Consider the following 24,950-nt stretch of genomic DNA (forward strand, 5'->3'; position numbering starts at 1 on the left):
GGCAGCCGTCTTTGATGGTACGGTACGGTACGGGATAGGTACGGCACAGGTACGATCGAGGGTAATACGACACCGTCTACCGCCTTGATGACGGCAAAAAAAGCATAAGGATGTTATAAATTTTTCAATTCTCCTATTTTTTTTTAAGGCATATCCTGGGATTCGATCCCGCACTATCGCCCTACATGCATTCCCCCATACACTTCGCATTCATACCCATTCTTCCAAGTTGCTTCACGTCATGGCCTTGCGTTTGAAAGCCCTATTTGAATATTGCGGCCAGCTGTATGTGGCCAGCTAGCTGTGTTTGATGGTACGGTACGGTACGGGACAGATATGGGATAGCGCCAGGCGTGACACAAACACACAAACAAACAAACACACAAATACCAAATTAAAGCTGTGTGGACCCTGGCTAGCGCCAGACGTTACTGAAGTAACGTCTTCTGCATAGCTACGGGAATAAAATCAGTTTGTGTTCTGCAACAAATATGCGTCGTATATTTATTCTCAGCTATTTTCGGCCAGGTCTTGTGTGGCTGAAAATTGGTGGCAGTAGTTTTTGTTTTTGTTTTGCAAGGTTCAATGCGACAGTGTATAATGGCGGCAGCAGTACATATCGAAAATTAGATACGGCCAAAATGGGTTTTACCCTTGGGCTAAAACCCATAAGCCCTGGGCAGAAAATGTGTAGACTTGAAGTTCTTGGCCAACACTTACCAGGAACAGCGAGTGGTTGGCAGAATGTACCATTCCCGGAGTGGCCCGGTAGGCAAATACAAGAATAGCACTGTTGAGTTCCGTTCAAAGCCCTAGATCCATTCAGAGATGAACACGTACTGTTGCCGCTGCATTGATGCAGCCCTGCACTGCATGCATCCACTGCAAGACTGCAGCCGTGGCCGGTCCACTTGTAGAACGCCGGACATTGACACAGGTATGAACCCTGCGTATCTGCGCACGAAGCGCAAACAGCACACTCGCTTTCCTCCGCCGGGGAATTGCAGCTGCCGCACGGACTGCCATTGCATTCATTCACATTGCTGCAAGCGAGTCCATTCCATACATACCCTTGTTCGCATTCGCAAGAGTAGGAACCAACCGTGTCAGTACACGTCGCTTCACCTGAGCAAGTGTGCACTGCCTCTATGCATTCATTGACATTGTAACATTCCCCAGTGACTCTCAAGGCAAACCCGCCACTGCAACTACAGTTAAAACCACCGGGTGTGTTTGTACACGTGGGTGATGATGCGGTGCAGTTATGGCCACCTGAGGTGCACTCGTCCAAATCAGAACAGCCGTTGGAATCGCCAGTAAACCCGGCAGCACAGCGACAAAAATAGCTGCCATCCGTATTGCTACAGTTTGCGTTGCCCGCACACGTACCTGCACGATCACATTCATTAATGTCATGGCAACTGTGCCCATTACCACTAAATCCAGCATTGCACATGCAGCTATAGGACACGTCAGAACGTGTGCAAGAAGCATTGCGGTGGCAGCGTGGTGCATTACATTGGTTGACAACGGTACAGGGCACACCTTTCCCCGTGAAACCAGTCTGGCAAGCACATTCGAAAGACCCATTTGTGTTACGGCAGGTTGCATTGGCATGACAACTGTGTCCTCCAGTGCGGCATTCATCAATGTCAGAGCAGTGAGTACCATTTCCTGTAAAACCATCCTGGCAAGCGCATTCTAATGAACCATTTTTGTTGTTGCAGATTGCATTTGTATGGCAACTGTGTCCTCTTCTCCGGCACTCCTTAATGTCCGAGAAATGGGTATCATTTCCTGTAATGCCATCCTGTAAAACGCATTCAAATGAGCCTTTCGTGTTTTTGCAGGTTGCATTGGCATGACAACTGTGTCCTCCAGTGCGGCATTCATCAATATCAGAGCAGTGAGTACCATTTCCTGTAAAACCGTTCTGGCAAGCGCACTCAAATGACCCTTTTGTGTTTTTGCAGGTTGAATTGGCATGACAACTGTGTCCTCCTGTTATGCATTCATCAATGCCAGAGCAGTGAGTACCATTTCCTGTAAAACCATTCTTGCAAGCGCATTCAAATGAACCGTTTGTGTTTTTGCAGGTTGCATTGGCATGACAACTGTGTCTTCCTGTTATGCATTCCCCAATGTCAGAGCAGTGAGTACCATTTCCTGTAAAACCATTAAGGCAAGCGCATTCAAATGAGCCTTTTTTGTTCTTGCAGGTTTCATTGGCATGACAACTGTGTCCTCCACTGCGACATTCATCAATGTCAGAGCAGTGAGTACCATTTCCTGTAAAACCATTCTGGCAAGCGCATTCAAATGAACCTTTCGTGTTATTGCAGGTTGCATTGGCATGGCAACTGTGTCCCCCAGTGTTGCATTCATCAATGTCAGAGCAGTGAGTACCATTTCCTGTAAAACCATTCTGGCAAGCGCATTCAAATGAACCTTTCGTGTTATTGCAGGTTGCATTGGCATGACAACTATGTCCTCCAGTGCGGCATTGATCAATGTCAGAACAGTGAGTACCATTTCCTGCAAAACCATTCTGGCAAGCGCATTCTAATGAACCTTTTGTGTTTTTGCAGGTTGCATTGGCATGACAACTATGTCCTCCAGTGCGGCATTCATAAATGTCAGAGCAGTGAGTACCATTTCCTTTAAAACCAATCTGGCAAACGCATTCATATGAACTTTTCGTGTGATTGCAGGTTGCATTGGCATGACAACTGTGTCCTCCAGTGCGACATTCATCAATGTCAGAGCAGTGAGTACCATTTCCTGTAAAACCATTCTGGCAAGCGCATTCAAATGAACCTTTTGTGTTGTTGCAGGTTGCATTGGCATGACAACTGTGTCCTCCAGTGCGACATTCATCAATGTCAGAGCAGTGAGTACCATTTCCTGTAAAACCATTCTGGCAAGCGCATTCTAATGAACCTTTTGTGTTTTTGCAGGTTGCATTGGCATGACAACTGTGTCCTCCAGTGCGACATTCATCAATGTCAGAGCAGTGAGTACCATTTCCTGTAAAACCATTCTGGCAAGTGCATTCAAATGAACCTTTCGTGTTATTGCAGGTTGCATTGGCATGACAACTGTGTCCTCCAGTGCGACATTCATCAATGTCAGAGCAGTGAGTACCATTTCCTGTAAAACCATTCTGGCAAGCGCATTTAAATGAACCTTTTGTGTTGTTGCAGGTTGCATGGGCTTGACAACTGTGTCCTCGAGTGCGACATTCATGAATGTCAGAGCAGTGAGTACCATTTCCTGTAAAACCATTCTGGCAAGTGCATTCAAATGAACCTTTTGTGTTATTGCAGGTTGCATTGGCATGACAACTGTGTGCTCCAGTGCGACATTCATCAATGTCAGAGCAGTGAGTACCATTTCCTGTAAAACCATTCTGGCAAGCGCATTCTAATGAACCTTTTGTGTTTTTGCAGGTTGCGTTGGCATGGCAACTGTGTACTCCAGTTTTGCATTCAGAAATGTAAGAGCAGTGAGTATCATTTCCTGTAAAACCATTCTGGCAAGTGCATTCAAATGAACCTTTTGTGTTGTTGCAGGTTGCATTGGCATGACAACTGTGTCCTCCAGTGCGACATTCATCAATGTCAGAGCAGTGAGTACCATTTCCTGTAAAACCATTCTGGCAAGCGCATTCTAATGAACCTTTTGTGTTTTTGCAGGTTGCGTTGGCATGGCAACTGTGTACTCCAGTTTGGCATTCAGAAATGTCAGAGCAGTTAGTATCATTTCCTGTAAAACCATTCTGGCAAGCGCATTCAAATGAACCTTTCGTGTTTTTGCAGGTAGCATTGGCATGACAACTGTGTCCTCCAGTGCGGCATTCATCAATGTCAGAGCAGTGAGTACCATTTCCTGTAAAACCATTCTTGCAAGCGCATTCAAATGAACCTTTCGTGTTATTGCAGGTTGCTTTGGCATGACAACTGTGTCCTCCAGTGCGGCATTCATCAATGTCAGAGCAGCGAGTACCATTTCCTGTAAAACCATTCTGGCAAGCGCATTCAAATGAACCTTTTGTGTTTTTGCAGGTTGCATTGGCATGACAACTGTGTCCTCCAGTACGGCATTCATCAATGTCAGAGCAATGAGTACCATTTCCTGTAAAACCATTCTGGCAAGTGCATTCAAATGAACCTTTTGTGTTATTGCAGGTTGCATTGGCATGACAACTGTGTCCTCCAGTGCGACATTCATCAATGTCAGAGCAGTGAGTACCATTTCCTGTAAAACCATTCTGGCAAGCGCATTCAAATGAACCTTTTGTGTTTTTGCAGGTTGCATTGGCATGACAACTGTGTCCTCCAATGCGGCATTCATCGATGTCAGAGCAGTGAGTACCATTTCCTGTAAAACCATTCTGGCAAGCGCATTCAAATGAACCTTTCCTGTTATTGCAGGTTGCTTTGGCATGACAACTGTGTCCTCCAATGCGGCATTCATCAATGTCAGAGCAATGAGTACCATTTCCTGTTAAACCATTATGGCAAGCGCATTCTAATGAACCTTTTGTGTTTTTGCAGGTTGCATTGGCATGACAACTGTGTCCTCCAGTGTGGCATTCATCAATGTCAGAGCAGTGAGTACCATTTCCTGTAAAACCATTCTGGCAAGCGCATTCAAATGAACCTTTCCTGTTATTGCAGGTTGCATTGGCATGACAACTGTGTCCTCCAGTGCGACATTCATCAATGTCAGAGCAGTGAGTACCATTTCCTGTAAAACCATTCTGGCAAGCGCATTCTAATGAACCTTTTGTGTTTTTGCAGGTTGCATTGGCATGGCAACTGTGTCCTCCAGTGTTGCATTCATCAATGTCAGAGCAGTGAGTACCATTTCCTGTAAAACCATTCTGGCAAGCGCATTCAAATGAACCTTTCCTGTTATTGCAGGTTGCATTGGCATGACAACTGTGTCCTCCAGTGCGACATTCATCAATGTCAGAGCAGTGAGTACCATTTCCTGTAAAACCATTCTGGCAAGCGCATTCTAATGAACCTTTCGTGTTATTGCAGGTTGCATTGGAATGACAACTGTGTCCTCCAGTGTGGCATTCATCAATGTCAGAGCAGTGAGAACCATTTCCTGTAAAACCATTCTGGCAAGCGCATTCAAATGAACCTTTCGTGTTATTGCAGGTTGCATTGGCATGACAACTGTGTCCTCCAGTGTTGCATTCATCAATGTCAGAGCAGTGAGTACCATTTCCTATAAAACCATTCTGGCAAGCGCATTTAAATGAACCTTTCGTGTTATTGCAGGTTGCATTGGCGTGACAACTGTGTCCTCCAGTGTGGCATTCATCAATGTCAGAGCAGTGAGTACCATTTCCTGTAAAACCATTCCGGCAAGCGCATTCTAATGAACCTTTTGTGTTTTTGCAGGTTGCGTTGGCATGGCAACTGTGTCCTCCAGTGTGGCATTCATCAATGTCAGAGCAGTGAGCACCATTTCCTGTAAAACCATTCCGGCAAGCGCATTCTAATGAACCTTTTGTGTTTTTGCAGGTTGCATTGGCATGGCAACTGTGTGCTCCAGTGTGGCATTCATCAATGTCAGAGCAGTGAGTACCATTTCCTGTAAAACCATTCTGGCAAGCGCATTCAAATGAACCTTTCGTGTTATTGCAGGTTGCATTGCCATGACAACTTGATCCTCCAGTGCGGCATTCATCAATGTCAGAGCAGTGAGTACCATTTCCTGTAAAACCATTCTGGCAAGCGCATTCAAATGAACCTTTCGTGTTATTGCAGGTTGCATTGGCATGACAACTGTGTCCTCCAGTGCGGCATTCATCAATGTCAGAGCAGTGAGTACCATTTCCTGTAAAACCATTCTGGCAAGCGCATTGAAATGAACCTTTTGTGTTATTGCAGATTGCATTGGGATGACAACTGTGTCCTCCAGTGCGGCATTCATCAATGTCACAGCACTGAGTACCATTTCTTTTAAAACCATTCTGGCAAGCGCATACAAATGAACCTTTCGTGTTATTGCAGGTTGCTTTGGCATGACAACTGTGTCCTCCAGTGCGGCATTCATCAATGTCAGAGCAGTGAGTACCATCTCCTGTAAAACCATTCTGGCAAGCGCATTCAAATGAACCTTTTGTGTTTTTGCAGGTTGCATTGGCATGGCAACTGTGTCCTCCAGTGTGGCATTCATCAATGTCAGAGCAGTGAGTACCATTTCCTGTAAAACCATTCTGGCAAGCGCATTCAAATGAACCTTTTGTGTTTTTGCAGGTTGCATTGGCATGGCAACTGTGTCCTCCAGTGCGACATTCATCAATGTCAGAGCAGTGAGTACCAATTCCTGTAAAACCATTCTGGCAAGCGCATTCAAATGAACCTTTCGTGTTATTGCAGGTTGCATTGGCGTGACAACTGTGTCCTCCAGTGTGGCATTCATCAATGTCAGAGCAGTGAGCACCATTTCCTGTAAAACCATTCCGGCAAGCGCATTCTAATGAACCTTTTGTGTTTTTGCAGGTTGCATTGGCATGGCAACTGTGCGCTCCAGTGTGGCATTCATCAATGTCAGAGCAGTGAGTACCATTTCCTGTGAAACCATTCTGGCAAACGCATTCAAATGAACCTTTCGTGTTATTGCAGGTTGCATTGCTATGGCAACTTGATCCTCCAGTGCGGCATTCATCAATGTCAGAGCAGTGAGTACCATTTCCTGTAAAACCATTCTGGCAAGCGCATTCAAATGAACCTTTCGTGTTACTGCAGGTTGCATTGGCATGACAACTGTGTCTACCAGTGCGGCATTCATCAATGTCGGAGCAGTGAGTACCATTTCCTGTAAAACCATTCTGGCAAGCACATTCAAATGAACCTTTTGTGTTTTTGCAGGTTGCATTGGCATGACAACTGCGTCCTCCAGTGTGGCATTCATCAATGTCAGAGCAGTGAGTAGCATTTCCTGTAAAACCATTCTGGCAAGCGCATTCAAATGAACCTTTTGTGTTATTGCAGGTTGCATTGGCATGGCAACTGTGTCCTCCAGTGCGGCATTCATCAATGTCAGAGCAGTGAGTACCATTTCCTGTAAAACCATTCTGGCAAGCGCATTCTAATGAACCTTTTGTGTTTTTGCAGGTTGCATTGGCATGACAACTGTGTCCTCCAGTGTGGCATTCATCAATGTCAGAGCAGTGAGTACCATTTCCTGTAAAACCATTCTGGCAAGCGCATTCAAATGAACCTTTCGTGTTATTGCAGGTTGCATTGGCATGACAACTGTGTACTCCCGTAACGCACTCATTGGTGTCAGTGCAGTGGTTCCCGTTTCCGCTGTATCCTATTAGGCAGGTGCAAGTGTGCGCTGTTCCACTTCCCTTGTCAGAGCAGCTGGCCATCGGAGAACATGGGTGACTTGCGCAGGGTCTGGGCATCTCGCAAGTGGTGTTGTTAATATTAATGAACCCTTGATTGCAGGCACAACTTACAGCAGAATCTCCGTACACACACTCTGCATTTGCCGGGCACTTCATTTTCGAGCATTTGATTTTACATTTCCCATTTCGTTTTTCGAAGGAGGCGGTTTGGCACAAACAAAATGTAAAACCTCCAGAATCACCGGTAGCCCCAATGCAGAATAAGTCTTCATACTTGGTACTTTTGGTCCAGGGCAGTTGTGTTGTGCATACGTACAGTGGCAATAGTAGGCAAGAAACAAGAAATGCCCAGTGGTGCACTAGTACATGGTTACCACCTCTGGAATCCATACCGGTAGTTGGAATCTCCCTGTGTGTGTGCGAGAGGGAAAGAGAGAATAAGAAAGTCTGGAAAAGAGAAAGGTGCCAGGCTCACCGCCTCGGGTTTAGCAAAAACGAGAGAGCTTTAAAGCTCAGGGCCCTCGCTTTGCTTTTTGGCCTAGGTCATCATGCATGTTGTTCAAACTGATGGAAACCTTTTTGCAACACAATGATAAAAAACAAAAATCCACCCGCCCCTCCATTTTTCTCTGAACAATAGGACGATCATGGAGGATATGTATTGCCTAACATGGAATTTGAACCTGCACTATCGCCATCCATGCATTTCCCCTGACACACTTTGCATGCATACACATTCCTCCAAGTTGCTTCACGTTATGATCTGGCAGCTCACAGCCATAATTGAAGAAGGTGGCCTTACCCTCTCCCTTTTTTCCGGAATAAAAGGACGATCATAAAGTATATTCTTTGGCTTGGCCTAACATGGGATTCAAACCCGCACTATCGCCATGCATGCAGCCCCCCCCCCCCCCCCCAAACACTTCGCATACATACACATGCTTCCAAGTTGCCTGACTTTATGCACGTTACGCAGTTGAAAGACCTATTTGAATAAGGTGTCCAGCTGCCCTTTACAATGATAAAAATAGAAATCTGCCTGCCCTCCCTCTTTTTCTGAAAAAAGGGAATATCATGAAAAATATTCTTTGGCTTGGCCTAAAATGAGATTCGCACGCGCACTATCGTCCTGTATGCATTCCCCGGATTCACTTCACATGCATACACATTCTTCCAAGTTCCTTTTTTATGCTCTTGCAGTTGAGAGCCCTATTTGAATAAGGTGGACCGCTGTCTTTTACAATGATATAAATAGAAATCCTTCTGTCCTCCCCATTTTTTCCTGAAAAAAGGACGGTCATGAAGTAAAATATGTAACGATTACGTTTGTTTCCTTAGTGACGTAGCTGGTAACATAACGATCAGGTTATCGGCTAAACGATTACTATTGTATACCTGTTGTCATGATACCTTTGGGCTTTGATGCCTGTGATGGTAGTAGTAATAGTAGTAGTAGTATTAGTAGTATTACATGCGCCTTTCTCCCTTCCTCTCTCTAGGCCTTGACAGATTATGCTAATATTTTCGTGAAATTATGCTTTTCGCATTGCTGAAAAATTGCAGAATTATGCTATTTTAATGCTAAAAGTTATCATAATATGCCGCATTATGCTCACATATGCTGCTAATGTATAATGGTTCTGTGCAAAATAACAGGGGAATTTTTTTGTAGAGGGCGTTGTATATGTAGGACTCAGTGACCAGTCAAGGCCCCGTTACCAATCACGGTCCCCGTGACCAGTCAAACAGTCACAAACCCCCCATGACCAGTCACAAATTAGTTTACCAGTCACAATGCCCCATGACCAGTCACAAATCACCATACATGTACATGTGTAAAGTACACAGTTCGTGACTGCTCGCAGGGTGCTTCGTACTGCAGGATTTGTTGTGGAAACTATAATTCCCTATGACCGGCCACAGAATACAGTTGTGACCCCTATAATTCCATGCGAACAGTTACAAGCGGAATGTACAGTTGTGACCACTCTTTCTCTGTGAGTAGTCACAGGCAGAATATAGGTACTTCTGTATTACAAGAGAGATTGGAGGCTTTGTCACAACTCTGAGTTTCACGTATTACTACGATCGTCAGGCAACTGATGGCTCCTAAACGGGCAGCCTGAACATAAGGGGGAGCAAGGTGGGAAATTCTGAGGGGTATCATAGGCGACGGGTATTATAGTGCAAGAGTCAGGTGCAGGCGTGAAGTTGCCAAGTCTTCAGACTTGGGGCTATGCAGCAGCAGTTCCAGCGTGAATGACATAGAATAGAGCTGGGGACCACACATGCCCACACCATTACACACACATACACCCACACTCTCTCCCTTTTCTCACATACACTGACACACACACACACATACACACACACACTCATTCTCTAAATCTCTCTCTCTCTCAGACACACATGCACATATGTGATTCATTCTCTACATCGCACACACACACACCTGGCCTGGTGTACAGCTGCCAAATGCTTAGCCACGCCGCCCTCGAGACAGGGGAGAGTAGAAGAGAGAGTTTGAGACACACACACATCCACACACACACACACACACACACACACACACACACACACACCCGCACACACACACACACCCACACACACACACACACACACACACACACACACACACACACACACACACACACACACACACACACACACACACCTGGCCTGGTGTACAGCTGCCAAATGCTTGGCCACGCCGCCCCCGAGACAGGGGGAGAGTAGAAGAGAGAGTTTGAGACACACACACACACACATATCCACACACACACACATCCACACACACACACACACACACACACACACACACACACACACACACACACACACACACACACATCCACACACACACACACACATTCTCTAAATCTCACACACACACACATACACATTCTCTCTCTCACACACACACACTCTCTTTCTCACGCATGCACACACACACACACACTCACACATGCGTGCGCACACTTACTCACACACACACACACACACACACACACACAAATAGGCAGCGGGACTACCAGCTAGATTCACGTGACCTTGCGGACAAAGTTACGGAGGTAGAACTTGTTTCCATGACGACACTTGGACACAAGTACTTCTGTATTATTATTTTATCTCTTTTCAACCAATCCACAAGCCAAGAAGAGATGCGTAGACGGAAGAACCGTTCTCTTGGTGATACTGATCGCAAACATGATTAATTCCTCCAGGCCATTGAGCACCCAATTCTAAACCTTATCTAAGCAAAGCAGCATGCCAGTTCAAGAACATCTCGTCAGACATACATATCGATACATGCCTGGTGCACTCTCACTAACAAGCAGGCATCGAAGGCTACATTCGCACCAGCAATCAAAAGAAGTTGAAGTGAGTGAATATTTCCATAAAAATAATAATTGGAAGACAAATGAAGGTGTGGAGGATCGCCCAAAAACACTGACAAGGAGACAGTAAACGGTACACAGTACTCGTATGCATGACTTATACACGTTATAGCAGCACAACGAGAAAGACCATGATGCATAATGTTGCATCAATAAATTTTACAGAGTTATTTTGGGAGTAGAAATGAAAATGTGTTCGAAGCAGTAAACTGCGTAAGCACTACGTTGAGCCAGAATATTGAAATACAGTTTCCTGCAGTCAAAACAAGACACTCACACTTCTCTGGTCTAGTTCACCATTCTTATCGATAAACATGACTTGATTTAATTTCTTACGATGGTTCTTGAGAATGGATCAATGATGTCTTGAATAGATGTCTTCCTGAACGACTTCAACTGAGAGGCAGTTTCAGTTTCAACAAGCTGGACATTGTTTTTCTGTGGAGTCTTCCACAAGAAAGACAGAGCTACACACACGATGGTGCTTGATGTACTCAGTACCCTCTTGGAAATGAACATATTTTCATTTCCATCTTCATTATATTTTCGTCTCTGCATCGTCGACGATGTCCACTTCTGACTCCGTAATCTTGTCACCCATCCTCTCCAAAAACACAAATCGAGTGCTGCTTGCATGCTGGATCAGTTGAAGTCAGTCTCTGCTCTAGCAAGATCGGCATGCAAAAATTACATGACTGAAAATATTCCGAAATAGCTTTTCTGAACGACGAAGTTTGTTCTTCAAATATGATGAATAGCACAACCTACTAGCCAGAACGTCCTCTCAAAAGAGATTCTATCTGAAGCCTGCAAGATTTTCGACCACCCTTCGTTTTGGAGAGGAGCCCACACACACCAGACTCGAGCTACAAGTAAACTATGCGGAGATCGAGAGTTGATCGAAATCTTTCTTGCTCACTTCTGAAACCTGTGAAGGAAAAAAGTATGCTGAACGCGTGATTGCCTACAGTTGAGTCGTAATATTTTGACGTGGATCCTGTGACCGTTCACAGAGAAAGTCGCGGCTGTTTCTGACTGGTCATTGGGATTCAAACTGGTGTGTGACTTTATGACTGCTGTTTGGGGATTTGTGACTGTTTGATTGGTCACGGGGCTCGTGATCGGTCATCGAGACGTGACTGCTCACTGAGTCCTAATAATAATAATAATAAACACAGCTCGCATCTTCCCTGAACCTGTTAGACAGGAGCAGAGTCGACGCATCTGTCAACAGTGTCAAGCCAAGTTAGTCTATCTCCTGCAGCTTGGAGAGCGCTCTCCACGGAGAGATCCGCTGCCTTCAGGTCGTGCCAAATCGTATCTATCCACTGCAATGGCGGACGGCACGGTTTTTTTATGTCGTTTGTGTTGATTGATAGCTCCAGTGCTTGGAACGAGGCGGATTCCGGACCCTCTCGCACCACATGGCCAAACCACAGCAGTCTGCGTCGCCGACATGTGGCACTAACTGGAGATTGTTTTGTTTCTGTGTATAAGTTGTTATTGGTGATGCGTTGCGGGTAGACAATCTGTAGCAGTACGCGTAGCTTCCTCCGTTGCCATTTGTCCAGTTTGTCGTTCAGCAATTTGGACAGAGTCCACAATCCGCAATTGTATAGAAGGATCGGCATTATGAGGCAGTTAAACATACACAGTCGGGATTGAAAGGAATGCCGTCTCCAAGAAATCGAAACAAACGCCCTGTTTGCTTTTGAGATTCTCATGTCCACGTCTTCTGCAGAGCCCAATAGAGAACCCAGGAGTTTGATTGATCTCCATTCGTTGCTGTTTCTTGTAACATCAACATATTCAGTTTTCTGTGTATTGAGCTTGAGGTAGTCTTCGTTAAATATAGGTTCACACTCAGCAACAAGAGCCTTCGCCTCATCGTCATTTCGGTTATGCAGAGTAGTATCGTCAGCGTACTGTGTTGTTGGAGCAGGCATTGGTGAGCGAATTGTGCATCTTTCCCTGATCTTGCGCATTGTGCCTTCTGCATATGTTATGAACATAATAGGGGACATCGGGTCTCCCTGGACCACTCCGATGTTAGTTGGGAAAGGGGGACTCAGGGAGCCACTGAGCTTGATCCTGGCTGTCGTGTTGGAAAGTAGAGACTTGTTGGTTGTTGTGCTGATATCTGCTTCCTCTAACCTGTCAAGTGCTGTGGTGCGAATTATAGTGTCAAAAGCACCAGAGAAATCTAGAAGGGTGACGGAATATGTCCAGTTGCCACGCAAGGCCCGCTCACACAGCGACCTTGTGTAAAATACACCATCAGCGGTTGAGCGACCTGGACGAAATCCAGCCTGGGTTTCAGAGACATAAACTGTGATGTCATCCGTGCTATGTTTAGTAATAACTGATGTCAGCACCTTTCTCACTACAGAGAGTAACATGATGGGGCGATAACTTTTCGGTTTTCCGAGTGGCTTGCCTGGTTTGTATACAGGTACTACCAATCCACTGCGCATATCGTCAGGGCAATAACCAACACTCTGTATTGCATTGAAGAAAGAGGCTAGCCAAGGACTGAGGAGGTCCTTAGCAGCTCGTAGCATTTCCGCACTGACTCCATCGGGTCCCACGGCGCCTCCTTTTTTTTGTTTACTGATTGCTGAAGTGACTTCTTGGGTGGTAAACGGCAATTCCTCATCATTGATATCTTGCGAGCCACGGAAATCACAGGGTAGGTCAGGGCGATGAAATATTTACTGGAAGTATTTACTAAATGTGTCTAGATTCCATTGAATGCTTGTCATGATATTGCCATCATCCTCTGCCAGCCGAACAGGAGGAGTGTTGGTGTTCGACTTCATTTGGCGCAGATTCCGGATTGCATTGTAATAGGAGCGTGGGTCAGGTCGTAAAGCATCAGTAGCTTCTGCCTGCCTTTGCCAGAAGTCGTCTCCATCTTGCCTGAGTATTTTTCTGATTTTGTGCTGAATACTGCCGTTGCGCTCTTCTTTTAGAGCTTTTCTTCTGGCAGGATCTGGCTCAGCATGGATGCGTATGTGGAGATCTTTTTGGTCTTGAGATAATTGTTTTATAGTTGGATTTGTGCTCCGAGTTGGCTTAGCACGCCGAGGTTGAATACCAAAAGACGTACATGCGGCACCATGTACAGTCGACACAAAACTGTTCCATAGAGTATCAATTTCAGGGCTCACAGCAACCATGCCAAAACCTCGATTACGTGGGAGGACATCTTGGATCTGATCACCATAAAAAACGAACTCGCGTGACCTCTAAGCGCAGGCGTAGAACGCAGTCGCGCAAGGAGATTTTGACTTGCTTGGGCTTAGTTGCTGTGACAAGGACTGAGTCGCGAATGGTGAAGGAGATGGCCGGAGACTGTCTCACTATCTCTATTTCATTTCGGTAGTTCTTGTTTTCTTCCAAGTGGATCATTTCGCGAGCAGTGTTGGCCTTATCGGCCGAAGGCTTCATTCAGACTGTCCGCACACGGAGTCCTGCGAAAAGTAGCCCCGAGCAGAATCCTGCAGTCGTTGACGAAAGAGTTCAACATCTACAGCCGGGCAGCTACGCCGCTGATGCACAGGCGCGGGTGACGGGAGAGGGAAAGGACTAGCATTCCTTGACGGCATGGAGCAATGACTCACGTCGTGTTCTAGTTTTAGTTTCTCCGCCGTGAAGTCCTGTTGTGTAAACGTAAATATACGGCTGGTCTGCGAAGAGCCGCGTAGCGCAGTGGTGACGATGTGGAGTTGTGAATTATTTGATTCGCCACTCCGTTTCGTTGCAAGAGAACAAGTCCATTGGCTTCGCCGTTGTGCTGGCCATGTATTTCTTCGGTCTGCCATAACCATGATATCTCCTGGAGGACATAGCGATGAAGCGCCAGGCAAGTAGCAAAAACATTTCAAAAAATTGCTTTGCTGCTAGTGTTGTTTCCGCATTCACAACAAGTGCAGCGCGCGCGGTTCTTCCTCGCGGCTGTACTGCAGATAGAGTTGCCTTTGAAATGTTCGTTTGTACCCGTCTCTGGCCCGATTTTGATGGCCAATAGCTTAAAATTTTCAGTAGGAAAATTAGAAGAACTTCTCCGAGAGACTTTTCAATTTTAGTACAATGATCCAAATCCGAATTACGCCTGCACTAACTGATACTTTGGCTCCATATGTGCGCCAAACCGTATCGATTAAAACAAAAAACTCTCGGACAAATCCTTACAATGGGTATTGAGAGTATGTTCCTAGAGTTTCAGAGGCCTAGGCAAAAGCATTGGTACAAATGAACATTTTGAATGCACCCCACTTTCAAGTTTTCAGAGATATCTGCCTGATCGCATGTACACGATTCTGGCATGCTGGCTGGCTCGCGTGACAGCGGCCTGTCCAAATTGGCGCCCACGCTTTTGTGTGATGCTGTGAGCCCTGAATTTCTCCCTGCGATGACGGTGGTGGTGACGCTACGACGGGTAGTGACTCAGACAGAATACGTTGATATTGTTTCTGCGTGTCGGCAGAAGGCGGGTTATATGTTACAAAGCATCGGTGGTTGGCTTTTGGAGCATTGTTCGACTTCTTGAAAGAAAGTCGAACATCCGCGATTACTGGATGATGATCCGATCGGGTTATGAAGCCTCCGTATGACTGCGCGTTAGTGACAATTGACGCGTCCGATTTCCGTACCATGATAAAATCTATCATGTTCCTGACTTGATTCCCATCGTTATGACACAAGCCATCAGCAAACCACGTTGCACGATGCTGCATGCGGTGCTTGAACATTGTGTTAGCTAGTAGCACGTGGTGTATCTCACAAAATTCAATTAGACGGCTTCCATTGTCATTACTCATTCTGTGTTTTGAGTACATTCCGACTGGGTTCGATGAGCCAGCTGGCGAACTGCCTACCTTGGCATTTATGTCACCCAGTACCCACAAGACGTAACGACGATTAACATTTCCAACAGCTTTGCTCAGCAAAAAACAAAATTCATCAGCCTCAACAGGGTTAGCTGTGGAACGTTGTAGGATAGGAGCGTAGCAGCAGATGATTGATACCCCTCTACTGTTACGACTTCCAGTTAGCAGTATCCGTAGCGAAACTACTCGCTTCGAATAGAATTGGTACGAATCGATATTTCTTACAATATTTTTATTGACGAGAATTCCTACTCCAGCTCTGGACGAAGTGCCTCCAGAACGATACAATGTGTGGCCATTGTCCAACACATCGATACCGTTGCCTTCCATCCATGTCTCAGGCAGGCCGAGGACGTCCAGGCGGTAGGTATCAAAGTCCTGAATAATCTGTTGTTTTTTTATTTTAGTCCGCAGCGAACGAACGTTGAACGTGCCAACACGGCACGACGGCGCTCCAGCTCTTTCATGTCTCCGGTGAAAAACAAGCCCAGGCTTCAGGCTATCACTACTCATTTGTCAAAAAAACTTGGCTTAAACATAGTCCGAGGAACAGAAATACCCTCCAGAAGGAGAGCTGACGAGAGTTCAACCCGCCATCCAACTGAGTCCTACATATATATATATATGCTCACTGACTTGTCAGTTTGAGCACTCTGGCAAGGTACTTTCGGGCCTGATTGGAAATTTTTATTTCCATTGCTATCAGGTTCGGCCTCATTATCTCTGTGCTGCGCTGATGAGTTCAAAAAGAACGAAACAGCATGCTGTCCGCAGATTGAGTATATTGCGTTATGCAGAGCTCACTGACTTGTCAGTTTGAGCACTCTGGCAAGGTACGTTCGGGCCTGATTGGAAATTTTTATTTCCATTGCTATCAGGTTCGGCCTCATTTCTCTGTGCTGCGCTGATGAGTTCAAAAAGAACGAAACAGCATGCTGTCCGCAGATTGAGTATTTCGCTCCTGCTCTTGTAGCAGTTGAGCACTCTTGCGTGGGGTAGTGCCTTTGCTGTTTGCGTTATGCAGAGCTCACTGACTTGTCAGTTTGAGCACTCTGGCAAGGTACGTTCGGGCCTGATTGGAAATTTTTATTTCCGTTGCTATCAGGTTCGGCCTCATTTCTCTGTGCTGCGCTGATGAGTTCAAAAAGAACGAAACAGCATGCTGTCCGCAGATTGAGTATATATATATATGTGGGGTAGGGCCTTTGCTGTTTGCGTTATGCAGAGCTCACTGACTTGTCAGTTTGAGCACTCTGGCAAGGTACGTTCGGGCCTGATTGGAAATTTTTATTTCCATTGCTATCAGGTTCGGCCTCATTTCCTCTGTGCTGCGCTGATGAGTTCAAAAAGAATGAAACAGCATGCTGTCCGCAGATTGAGTATTTCGCTCCTGCTCTTGTAGCAGTTGAGCACTCTTGCGTGGGGTAGTGCCTTTGCTGTTTGCGTTATGCAGAGCTCGCTGACTTGTCAGTTTGAGCACTCTGGCAAGGTACGTTCGGGCCTGATTGGAAATTTTTATTTCCATTGCTATCAGGTTCGGCCTCATTTCCTCTGTGCTGCGCTGATGAGTTCAAAAAGAACGAAACAGCATGCTGTCCGCAGATTGAGTATTTCGCTCCTGCTCTTGTAGCAGTTGAGCACTCTTGCGTGGGGTAGTGCCTTTGCTGTTTGCGTTATGCAGAGCTCACTGACTTGTCAGTTTGAGCACTCTGGCAAGGTACGTTCGGGCCTGATTGGAAATTTTTATTTCCATTGCTATCAGGTTCGGCCTCATTTCCTCTGTGCTGCGCTGATGAGTTCAAAAAGAATGAAACAGCATGCTGTCCGCAGATTGAGTATTTCGCTCCTGCTCTTGTAGCAGTTGAGCACTCTTGCGTGGGGTAGTGCCTTTGCTGTTTGCGTTATGCAGAGCTCACTGACTTGTCAGTTTGAGCACTCTGGCAAGGTACGTTCGGGCCTGATTGGAAATTTTTATTTCCATTGCTATCAGGTTCGGCCTCATTTCCTCTGTGCTGGGCTGATGAGTTCAAAAAGAACGAAACAGCATGCTGTCCGCAGATTGAGTATTTCGCTCCTGCTCTTGTAGCAGTTGAGCACTCTTGCGTGGGGTAGTGCCTTTGCTGTTTTCGTTATGCAGAGCTCACTGACTTGTCAGTTTGAGCACTCTGGCAAGGTACGTTCGGGCCTGATTGGAAATTTGTATTTCCATTGCTATCAGGTTAGCATAACTCCGGCCAAGTTGAGTAGGTGGGAGTGTTTCAATTCGCTTGAGCCCTTCTCATAGCGCACCTCCCTCCTGAGTGCATCTTCCAACTTACTTTTGATCTCACGACTACGGATGATCCGGCCTTTGCACTTTAAAACATAATTCAGGTCCTGAATTAGTCGGTGGTCCAGTCGCCGTTTTAAATATTTAAATAGAGACGTAGGCGAACAAAATTTATATACACACAACAACAAGGTTGTCAATTTCATAATACTAAAAGCTTTTCACCCATTTTCATCAGTAGTTACATGGGAATGAGCAAGAATGAAAACGAAGCCAGAATTTATACTGGGGGTAGAGAATCAGCAAGAATATTCTTACGCGCCTCAAGTTCACACTACACTACCATAAGAATGTATGGAGCAGTGGAAAAATGCGGGAAACAACACATGAGGGGAATGCAGTACCAGAACAAACACGTGATAAAGTTGTCAGTCCGGTTGCAGCTTGAACAGCCGTAGCACCTTGATGTGCTTCTTTTGTCGACACAGCTCTGGCCTCAAACTGCGAAGAGAGGGACAGAGTAGCCATGGGTTCACCCTTGGGCCCCGTGCTAGCCAGTATCTTTGTTGGATATTTTGAGAACACAATTCCAGACAGTCATTGGCCCCAATTCTATAGGCGTTATGTGGATGACACATTCGCAGCATTTCACAACCGGAAACTGGCATTGGAATTCTCTGAGCATTTAAATAATCTTCACCCAGCTCTCCAGTTTACGATGGAGGAGGAGAATAATGGAGAATTGCCGTTTCTTGATGTACTGATTAAGCATTCTTCCACAGAATTGCTCACCACAGTATATAGAAGGCCGACGTTCACAGGTCTTTACACCCGCTGGGACTCGTTTTGTGACACTAGAAACAAAATCAATTTGATCAGATCATTAACTTTCAGAGCTAAAAACATCTGCTCACCATCACTATTATCAGCTGAAATTGCTAAGCTAGAGGATATTCTGTGTTCTAACGGTTACCCACTCAAAGTACTCAAGCGAGTCATGACAAGCGTTCTTGAACCTAGCCCAGATACAGCTTCTGCTCAACTTGAATCTGCAACGCGTATTATCACAAAATTGCCGTGGAAAGGGCAAAATTGCATTGCCTTCCGCAAAAAGATTAAAGCTGCAATTTTGAACTGCTATCCTACAGTATCCCCCATTGTAATTTATACAACCAGACCCGCATTCAGGTCTATCGCGAAGGATGTTTCACCAACTCTTGAAAATAGTAATTTTATTTATAAGTATGCGTGTCGCTGTGAGCGGACGTACGTTGGTGAGCGATTCATGTCAGCGATTCTCGGAAAGGATCAAGCAGCATATCCCAGACAAGCTGTACAAGAAGCCGCCTGACAAACGTGTGGCAACAAGTGATAGCGCCATCACAAAGCATTTGCAAGCGCAACCTGAATGCATCCCGCAGGAACGCAACAGCAGCTTCAGTGTCATCACACCAGCCCGGAACAGCGCGCACCGATTAACACTGGAGGCGCTGTACATTCGCAGTTTGAGGCCAGAGCTGTGTCGACAAAAGAAGCACATCAAGGTGCTACGGCTGTTCAAGCTGCAACCAGACTGACAACTTTATCACGTGTTTGTTCTGGTACTGCATTCCCCTCATGTGTTGTTTCCCGCATTTTTCCACTGCTCCATACATTCTTATGGTAGTGTAGTGTGAACTTGAGGCGCGTAAGAATATTCTTGCTGATTCTCTACCCCCAGTATAAATTCTGGCTTCGTTTCCGTTCTTGCTCATTCCCATGTACAGTCAAATCTGCCGTTAGCGACCTCTGCTGTAGGCGACCATCTACCGTTAGCGACCGATTTTCCGTGCACCGACGGTTTCACATACAAACTGATCTGTCCAGAGCGACCATCTGCTGTGCGCGACCAGCGACCACGATTACATGCACGGTGGCTGCATTCAAATCTGCTGTAAGCGACCGCGACCCAGGTTCAGTCAGGTGCGAAACTGTACTTGCCAGTGCGCTGTCAACTGCAAAGTGTGAAAATGCGCTGTCTTGCAAGTGCGATCGACTGGCGCCTGGCCTGTACCATGTGTACTGAGGCTGTGCTGTAGCTCTCAAGTCCAGGCAGTGTCGATCTACTGCCGTGTCGCATACGCGTACTATACGGGTATGGTCGTCGTTGAATATCCAATAAAATTAATGATATTAAAAATCACATTATTCTCGTCGATTTGAGTACATGGAAGCATAATATATCTGGTATGCCGGATTTACCATACATCTGCCGTAAGAGACCATCTGCCGTAAGCGACCGCTTTTTCTTGCACCAAGGGGCGGTCGCTTACGACAGATTTGACTGTAACTACTGATGAAAATGGGTGAAAAGCTTTTAGTATTATGAAATTGACAACCTTGTTCTTGTGTGTATATAAATTTTGTTCGCCTACGTCTCCATTTAAATACTCTATTTAAATATATATATATATAGAGAGAGAGAGAGGCGAAACAGCATGCTGTCCGCAGATTGAGTACATATATATATATATATATATATACTCAATCTGCGGACAGAACTGTTTCGTCCTTTGTGGACTCGTCAGCGCAGCACAGAGGAAATGAGGCCGAACCTGATAGCAATGGAAATAAAAATTTCCAATCAGGTCCGAACGTACCTTGCCAGAGTGCTCAAACTGACAAGTCAGTGAGCTCTGCATAATGCAAACAGCAAAGGCACTACCCCACGCAAGAGTGCTCAACTGCTACAAGAGCAGGAGCGAAATACTCATATATATATATGATACTGTAGTAGCAAAAGTTCAACAGGGTCAACGCACCGTCCGACCTAGCTACGACGGTCACTGATTGTAGTGGACTGGACATGTTATTAAGGGAGTCGTAAACCTACGACTTCCTGGTGCATGTACTTGTACTTGTAATTGTAGAACATGTACAACTGTATGGAATTTGATGCGGACAGGCGGATTATTCCAATTTTGTGCGATTCGCATGCAATTTGCCTCGAATTATGCGATTATTCGATTTTGGTAGGAATTATGCGAAAAATTATGCTAGCATAATCTGTCAAGGCCTACCTCTCTCTCTACCTTACTTTTTCGATATATTATTCCGTGCTGCTTACCTTTGGCTATGATAAGTCTGGTGAGTTAGTGTAGTACCTCCAATTTTTATTTTTATTTTCAATTTGGAGTGGAATAAAGAATCATAATAATACTTGGTCCGCCAAGTCAAAATTGGCGCTTATCTTCTCACTTGGTTTTTCGGTGTTCTGCCTGTGCCACACGGCATGGAACCACCGATTCACCATCCGAACATAACCATTGACCATTGCATCCGAAGACATGGCAGCACAAACCATCGCAGAAGTTGCGATCGGTTCGTTTGAGTCTTTTTGACGGAGCTGACGCCGACGAACACTTCCGTCATCGCAAGAAAACACTGCAACCTCCGCTCGAGTCTGTAAAATAGGTCAGGATGTTCGCATTTCAGAGCGATGGACAATACAGTTTCTGTCTACTTCCAGCTGTCTGGTGGCAAGGATTGTTTACCCCGAGGAGGTATAGAAAAGCTGAAAAAGCGCTTCGCGAGCTTGAATTTGAGTGCTTGCACAGCACAGCGCTTAGTGAAGGGCTCATCAGCAAGTACGACAAGCGCAAGAGGCGATTTGAAAAATGGCGTTGCCTTTTTGTCTTGAACAAAGTCGCATTATTGCGACAAACGGGGATAACACTTACAGTCAACATGCGGGCAGTCTCACTCAGCTTCTGATTGGCAAGGTGACATACATGCACTGCCTTTGAGCGTGATTCGAGATGAGGAGAAGTGGAACAAGCTATGAAACGGGCAGCAGCTGTCCGGATCGAACGTTTGGAGCTCTTCCTTCAGCGACGATAGTGGCAAGGAGGATGTGGAACTTGCTTGAATTTTCGACTGAATTGCTTACTATTATTATTATTATTAAAAGCATGTCCGCGTAGGTGGCGGGGGTGCCACTTTCGCTTATGCCATTCAGGATTGATGTCTGAAGAGTAATACGATACAATGAAATGACAGAAGTGACGTCAACAAAAGCCGTTAGCAACAACACAAATATGACTAATGGAAAACTTCATCCAAAGTATAAAATAAAATAGAATATGCATACAACATGTCTGGTCAGTCCTGTTAGGTGGGGCGGGCTCCACGCCATGCCTGTCGGTCTGCTGCCATTGTGCGGACTGCGTCAACATCTAGCGGCTGGTGGAGGGTAAGTCCATGCCATGATAACAGTTCCGTCTGCAAGACCGTTACCAAAGTCGTCCGAGGTCGACCCCTGAAGCGTTCAGTGCCCTCGTCGTTGGCCAGGCGAAGATACATATCCACTGCCAACTGTGGAGGAGCAGTTGGGGCCAAACGAAAGATATGGCCAGCGAGACTGTAGCGCTGCCTTGTGATCATCTCGCTGATGGGGACAGCTCCGCAGCGCTTATACAGAGTGTCATTGCTAATTCGTTTAGGGTACCGCATGTCGATGATGCTCCTTAGCTGGGTCCTGTGGAACGAATCCATTCGCGCGAGCTCCGACATCGGTAGGCCCCATGTAAATAACCATGTATAACCATAACCATAACCATAACCATGTATATAATGCTGTGTGATCGTGGCTTGCTTCAAATATTCGTATTTCCTTCCTGAGAGAAGTGTGAAGATAAGCGCCAATTTTAACTGGGCGGACCAAGTAATACTACTCGTACCTATATTTCCTTTTCCTTTCTACATAATAATAATAAAAATAATAATAATATGTTTGTCTCTTTCCAACGCATATGGCCGATTGGTTTGCAGGCCTGCCTGCGAATCATAAGGTCCCGAGTTCAAGACCCGCGCTGGTAACAGGGAGCGTGTAAAAAGACTTTTTACGCGTGCTGAACTGCGCCGACACCCACAATCAACTGGGTACTCACAGCTCGGAGTGAGAATAACAAGGATGCAGTTTACAGGGTTATGGGCCGTTACACGCCCGATTGGTTGAGAGACTAACCTCCTCTCCCCTGACTCACTTGTGAGGTCTGCATTCGCCACTAAGGTTAAAGGGGAAGTTAAGGCAAAAATTAAAATTTCACCAGTTGTAGTCTTCGGGGTGCTGAGTCGAATGGTCTTGGTCCGAGGAAGCTGAGACGCTCCCTTCCTACTTGAATCCCAATCGAACTCGCGCACTTCCACCGAAACTGGGTGACTGCGCCCTACGAGATGGGGATTTGTATGCAAAATGTCACTAAAAGCGCCATTTCGTTCTTATAAAAGCACGGATGACCGCGATTGGCCCATATATTGTAGTCTTTTGGACGCTGAGTCGACTGGTTTTGGTCCGAAAAGGCTGCGATGCAGCGTTCCTCCTTTATTCCCAATCGAACATGGTTGAAGAAGTGGTCACGTGGTCCTGGGTGCCCAAATCACCTGGTCACCACGCCAGCAGGTGACAACTTTCACACCAAGGTTCAACTCGAGTTCAACTCGAGTGACAGGTCTGCACCCAAAAAAGGTCAAACAGGCTAGTAAGTTGTACCCTGCAGGCACGGTGACCAGGTGACTGGTGTACGCAGGAGCACGTGACCGCTTCTTCAACCATGTTCGATTGGGAATAAAGGAGGAACGCCGCATCGCAGCCTTTTCGGACCAAAACCAGTCGACTCAGCGTCCAAAAGACTACAACATATGGGCCAATCGCGGTCATCCGTGCTTTTATAAGAACGAAATGGCGCTTTTAGTGACATTTTGCATACAAATCCCCATCTAGTAGGGCGCAGTCACCCAGTTTCGGTGGAAGTACGCGAGTTCGATTGGGATTCAAGTAGGAAGGGAGCGTCTCAGCTTCCTCGGACCACGACCATTCGACTCAGCACCCCGAAGACTACAACTGGTGAAATTTTAATTTTTGCCTTAACTTCCCCTTTAATAGGCATAGTGGTGGCCTGCGGATGCGAAGGCTAGTTTGTGTGTTTCTGAACATTCAAGCGATGCCGACGCGGATCCCGCGAATATTATTATTTATTATTTATTGTCTCTTTCCCACAAACCAGTTAACATTTTAAAATAATAATAATAACAAAACCTGGGCTCACTCAACAAAACAAAAAAAATGTTTTGGGGATTAGGAAATTGTTAGGATGGGTGGAACACCAGTTTGACTTCGCGCTCCTCCGACAATCCTCCTGTGATGGCTGCGACTCCAGCGCTAGCGTAAAATTTGGAGAAGAAATGATCAAAATACCTGCAGCATATTCTGGGCTGTCCGCACCCGAGAACGTTGAGCAGTTCTAACGTCAAGAACAGAGAGAGCACCAATGTACGGCCTTTAGGCGCCCTTAAGCTTCAAAAACCCAACCCAATACATGTGGGTACAAGTCGTGTGCTTACCGGCAGACTTGTCCTGGTCGAAGATCGCCTTCTGTTGGGAGCCACACGAAACCGCGGTGCTCAAACGATGTCTCCTGTCGGGATGGATGCACCGTTTCTGCCTGCCTCTTTGCTGCTTGACGAAAGTACGGGCGCGCGCAGACCACTCGTTCGAGCCCTCCTCCACGAGCAGTAGTCAAACCACTGAGACAAAGAGGCCAGCAATGTTCAACGGGATCATCCCGATCACCAACACACAGTACACAGGGAGTAGTATAACACCAGATAGCTTGGGCTTGCAGAAAGACAAGAATCAAGATCACGCTCCTGGCTCTTGCTGTGATGTGCGCGTGCGTGCGTACCCATTTTGGGCGACCTGCGAAAAATACGCGATCTGCGATCTGTGAAAAGTATGTAATCAAGCATGCTCAGATCAGGATCTATGATTATAGGAGCATGCTTGATTTCATTCCTTACGGCACGACCCAATATATTTGGGAAGGTCAAAGGTCGAAAGGTCGAATTATTCCGGAAATGAAGTCAAAGGGTTCTGCAATTACAGGAATGATGACTGTCAAACAGGGAGTCGTACTCAAACAGGGAGTCGTACTCAAACTAGGGAGGTGACATGGCACAGAAATCCGTGTCACAGG

The 24,950-nt window shown here is 46.0% G+C and overlaps 1 protein-coding gene across 1 annotated transcript in view; it reads right to left on the reverse strand.

The window, feature by feature from the left end:
• The window catches only part of LOC135829293 (fibrillin-2-like), a 43,120-nt gene extending 18,557 nt beyond the window's left edge, over positions 1 to 24,563 (reverse strand). Inside the window, exons 1-2 of the mRNA XM_065341696.1 lie at positions 24,319 to 24,563; positions 721 to 7,787 (exon numbers count right to left, since the gene is read on the reverse strand). Coding sequence (XP_065197768.1) covers positions 721 to 7,435 — 6,715 coding nt within the window. The 5' untranslated portion in view covers positions 7,436 to 7,787; positions 24,319 to 24,563. The remainder of the gene's footprint in view (positions 1 to 720; positions 7,788 to 24,318) is intronic.
• Between the last annotated feature and the right edge of the window lie 387 nt (positions 24,564 to 24,950).

Source organism: Sycon ciliatum, chromosome 13, assembly GCF_964019385.1.
Source record: "Sycon ciliatum chromosome 13, ocSycCili1.1, whole genome shotgun sequence".
Classification (NCBI taxonomy): Eukaryota; Metazoa; Porifera; class Calcarea; order Leucosolenida; family Sycettidae; genus Sycon; species Sycon ciliatum.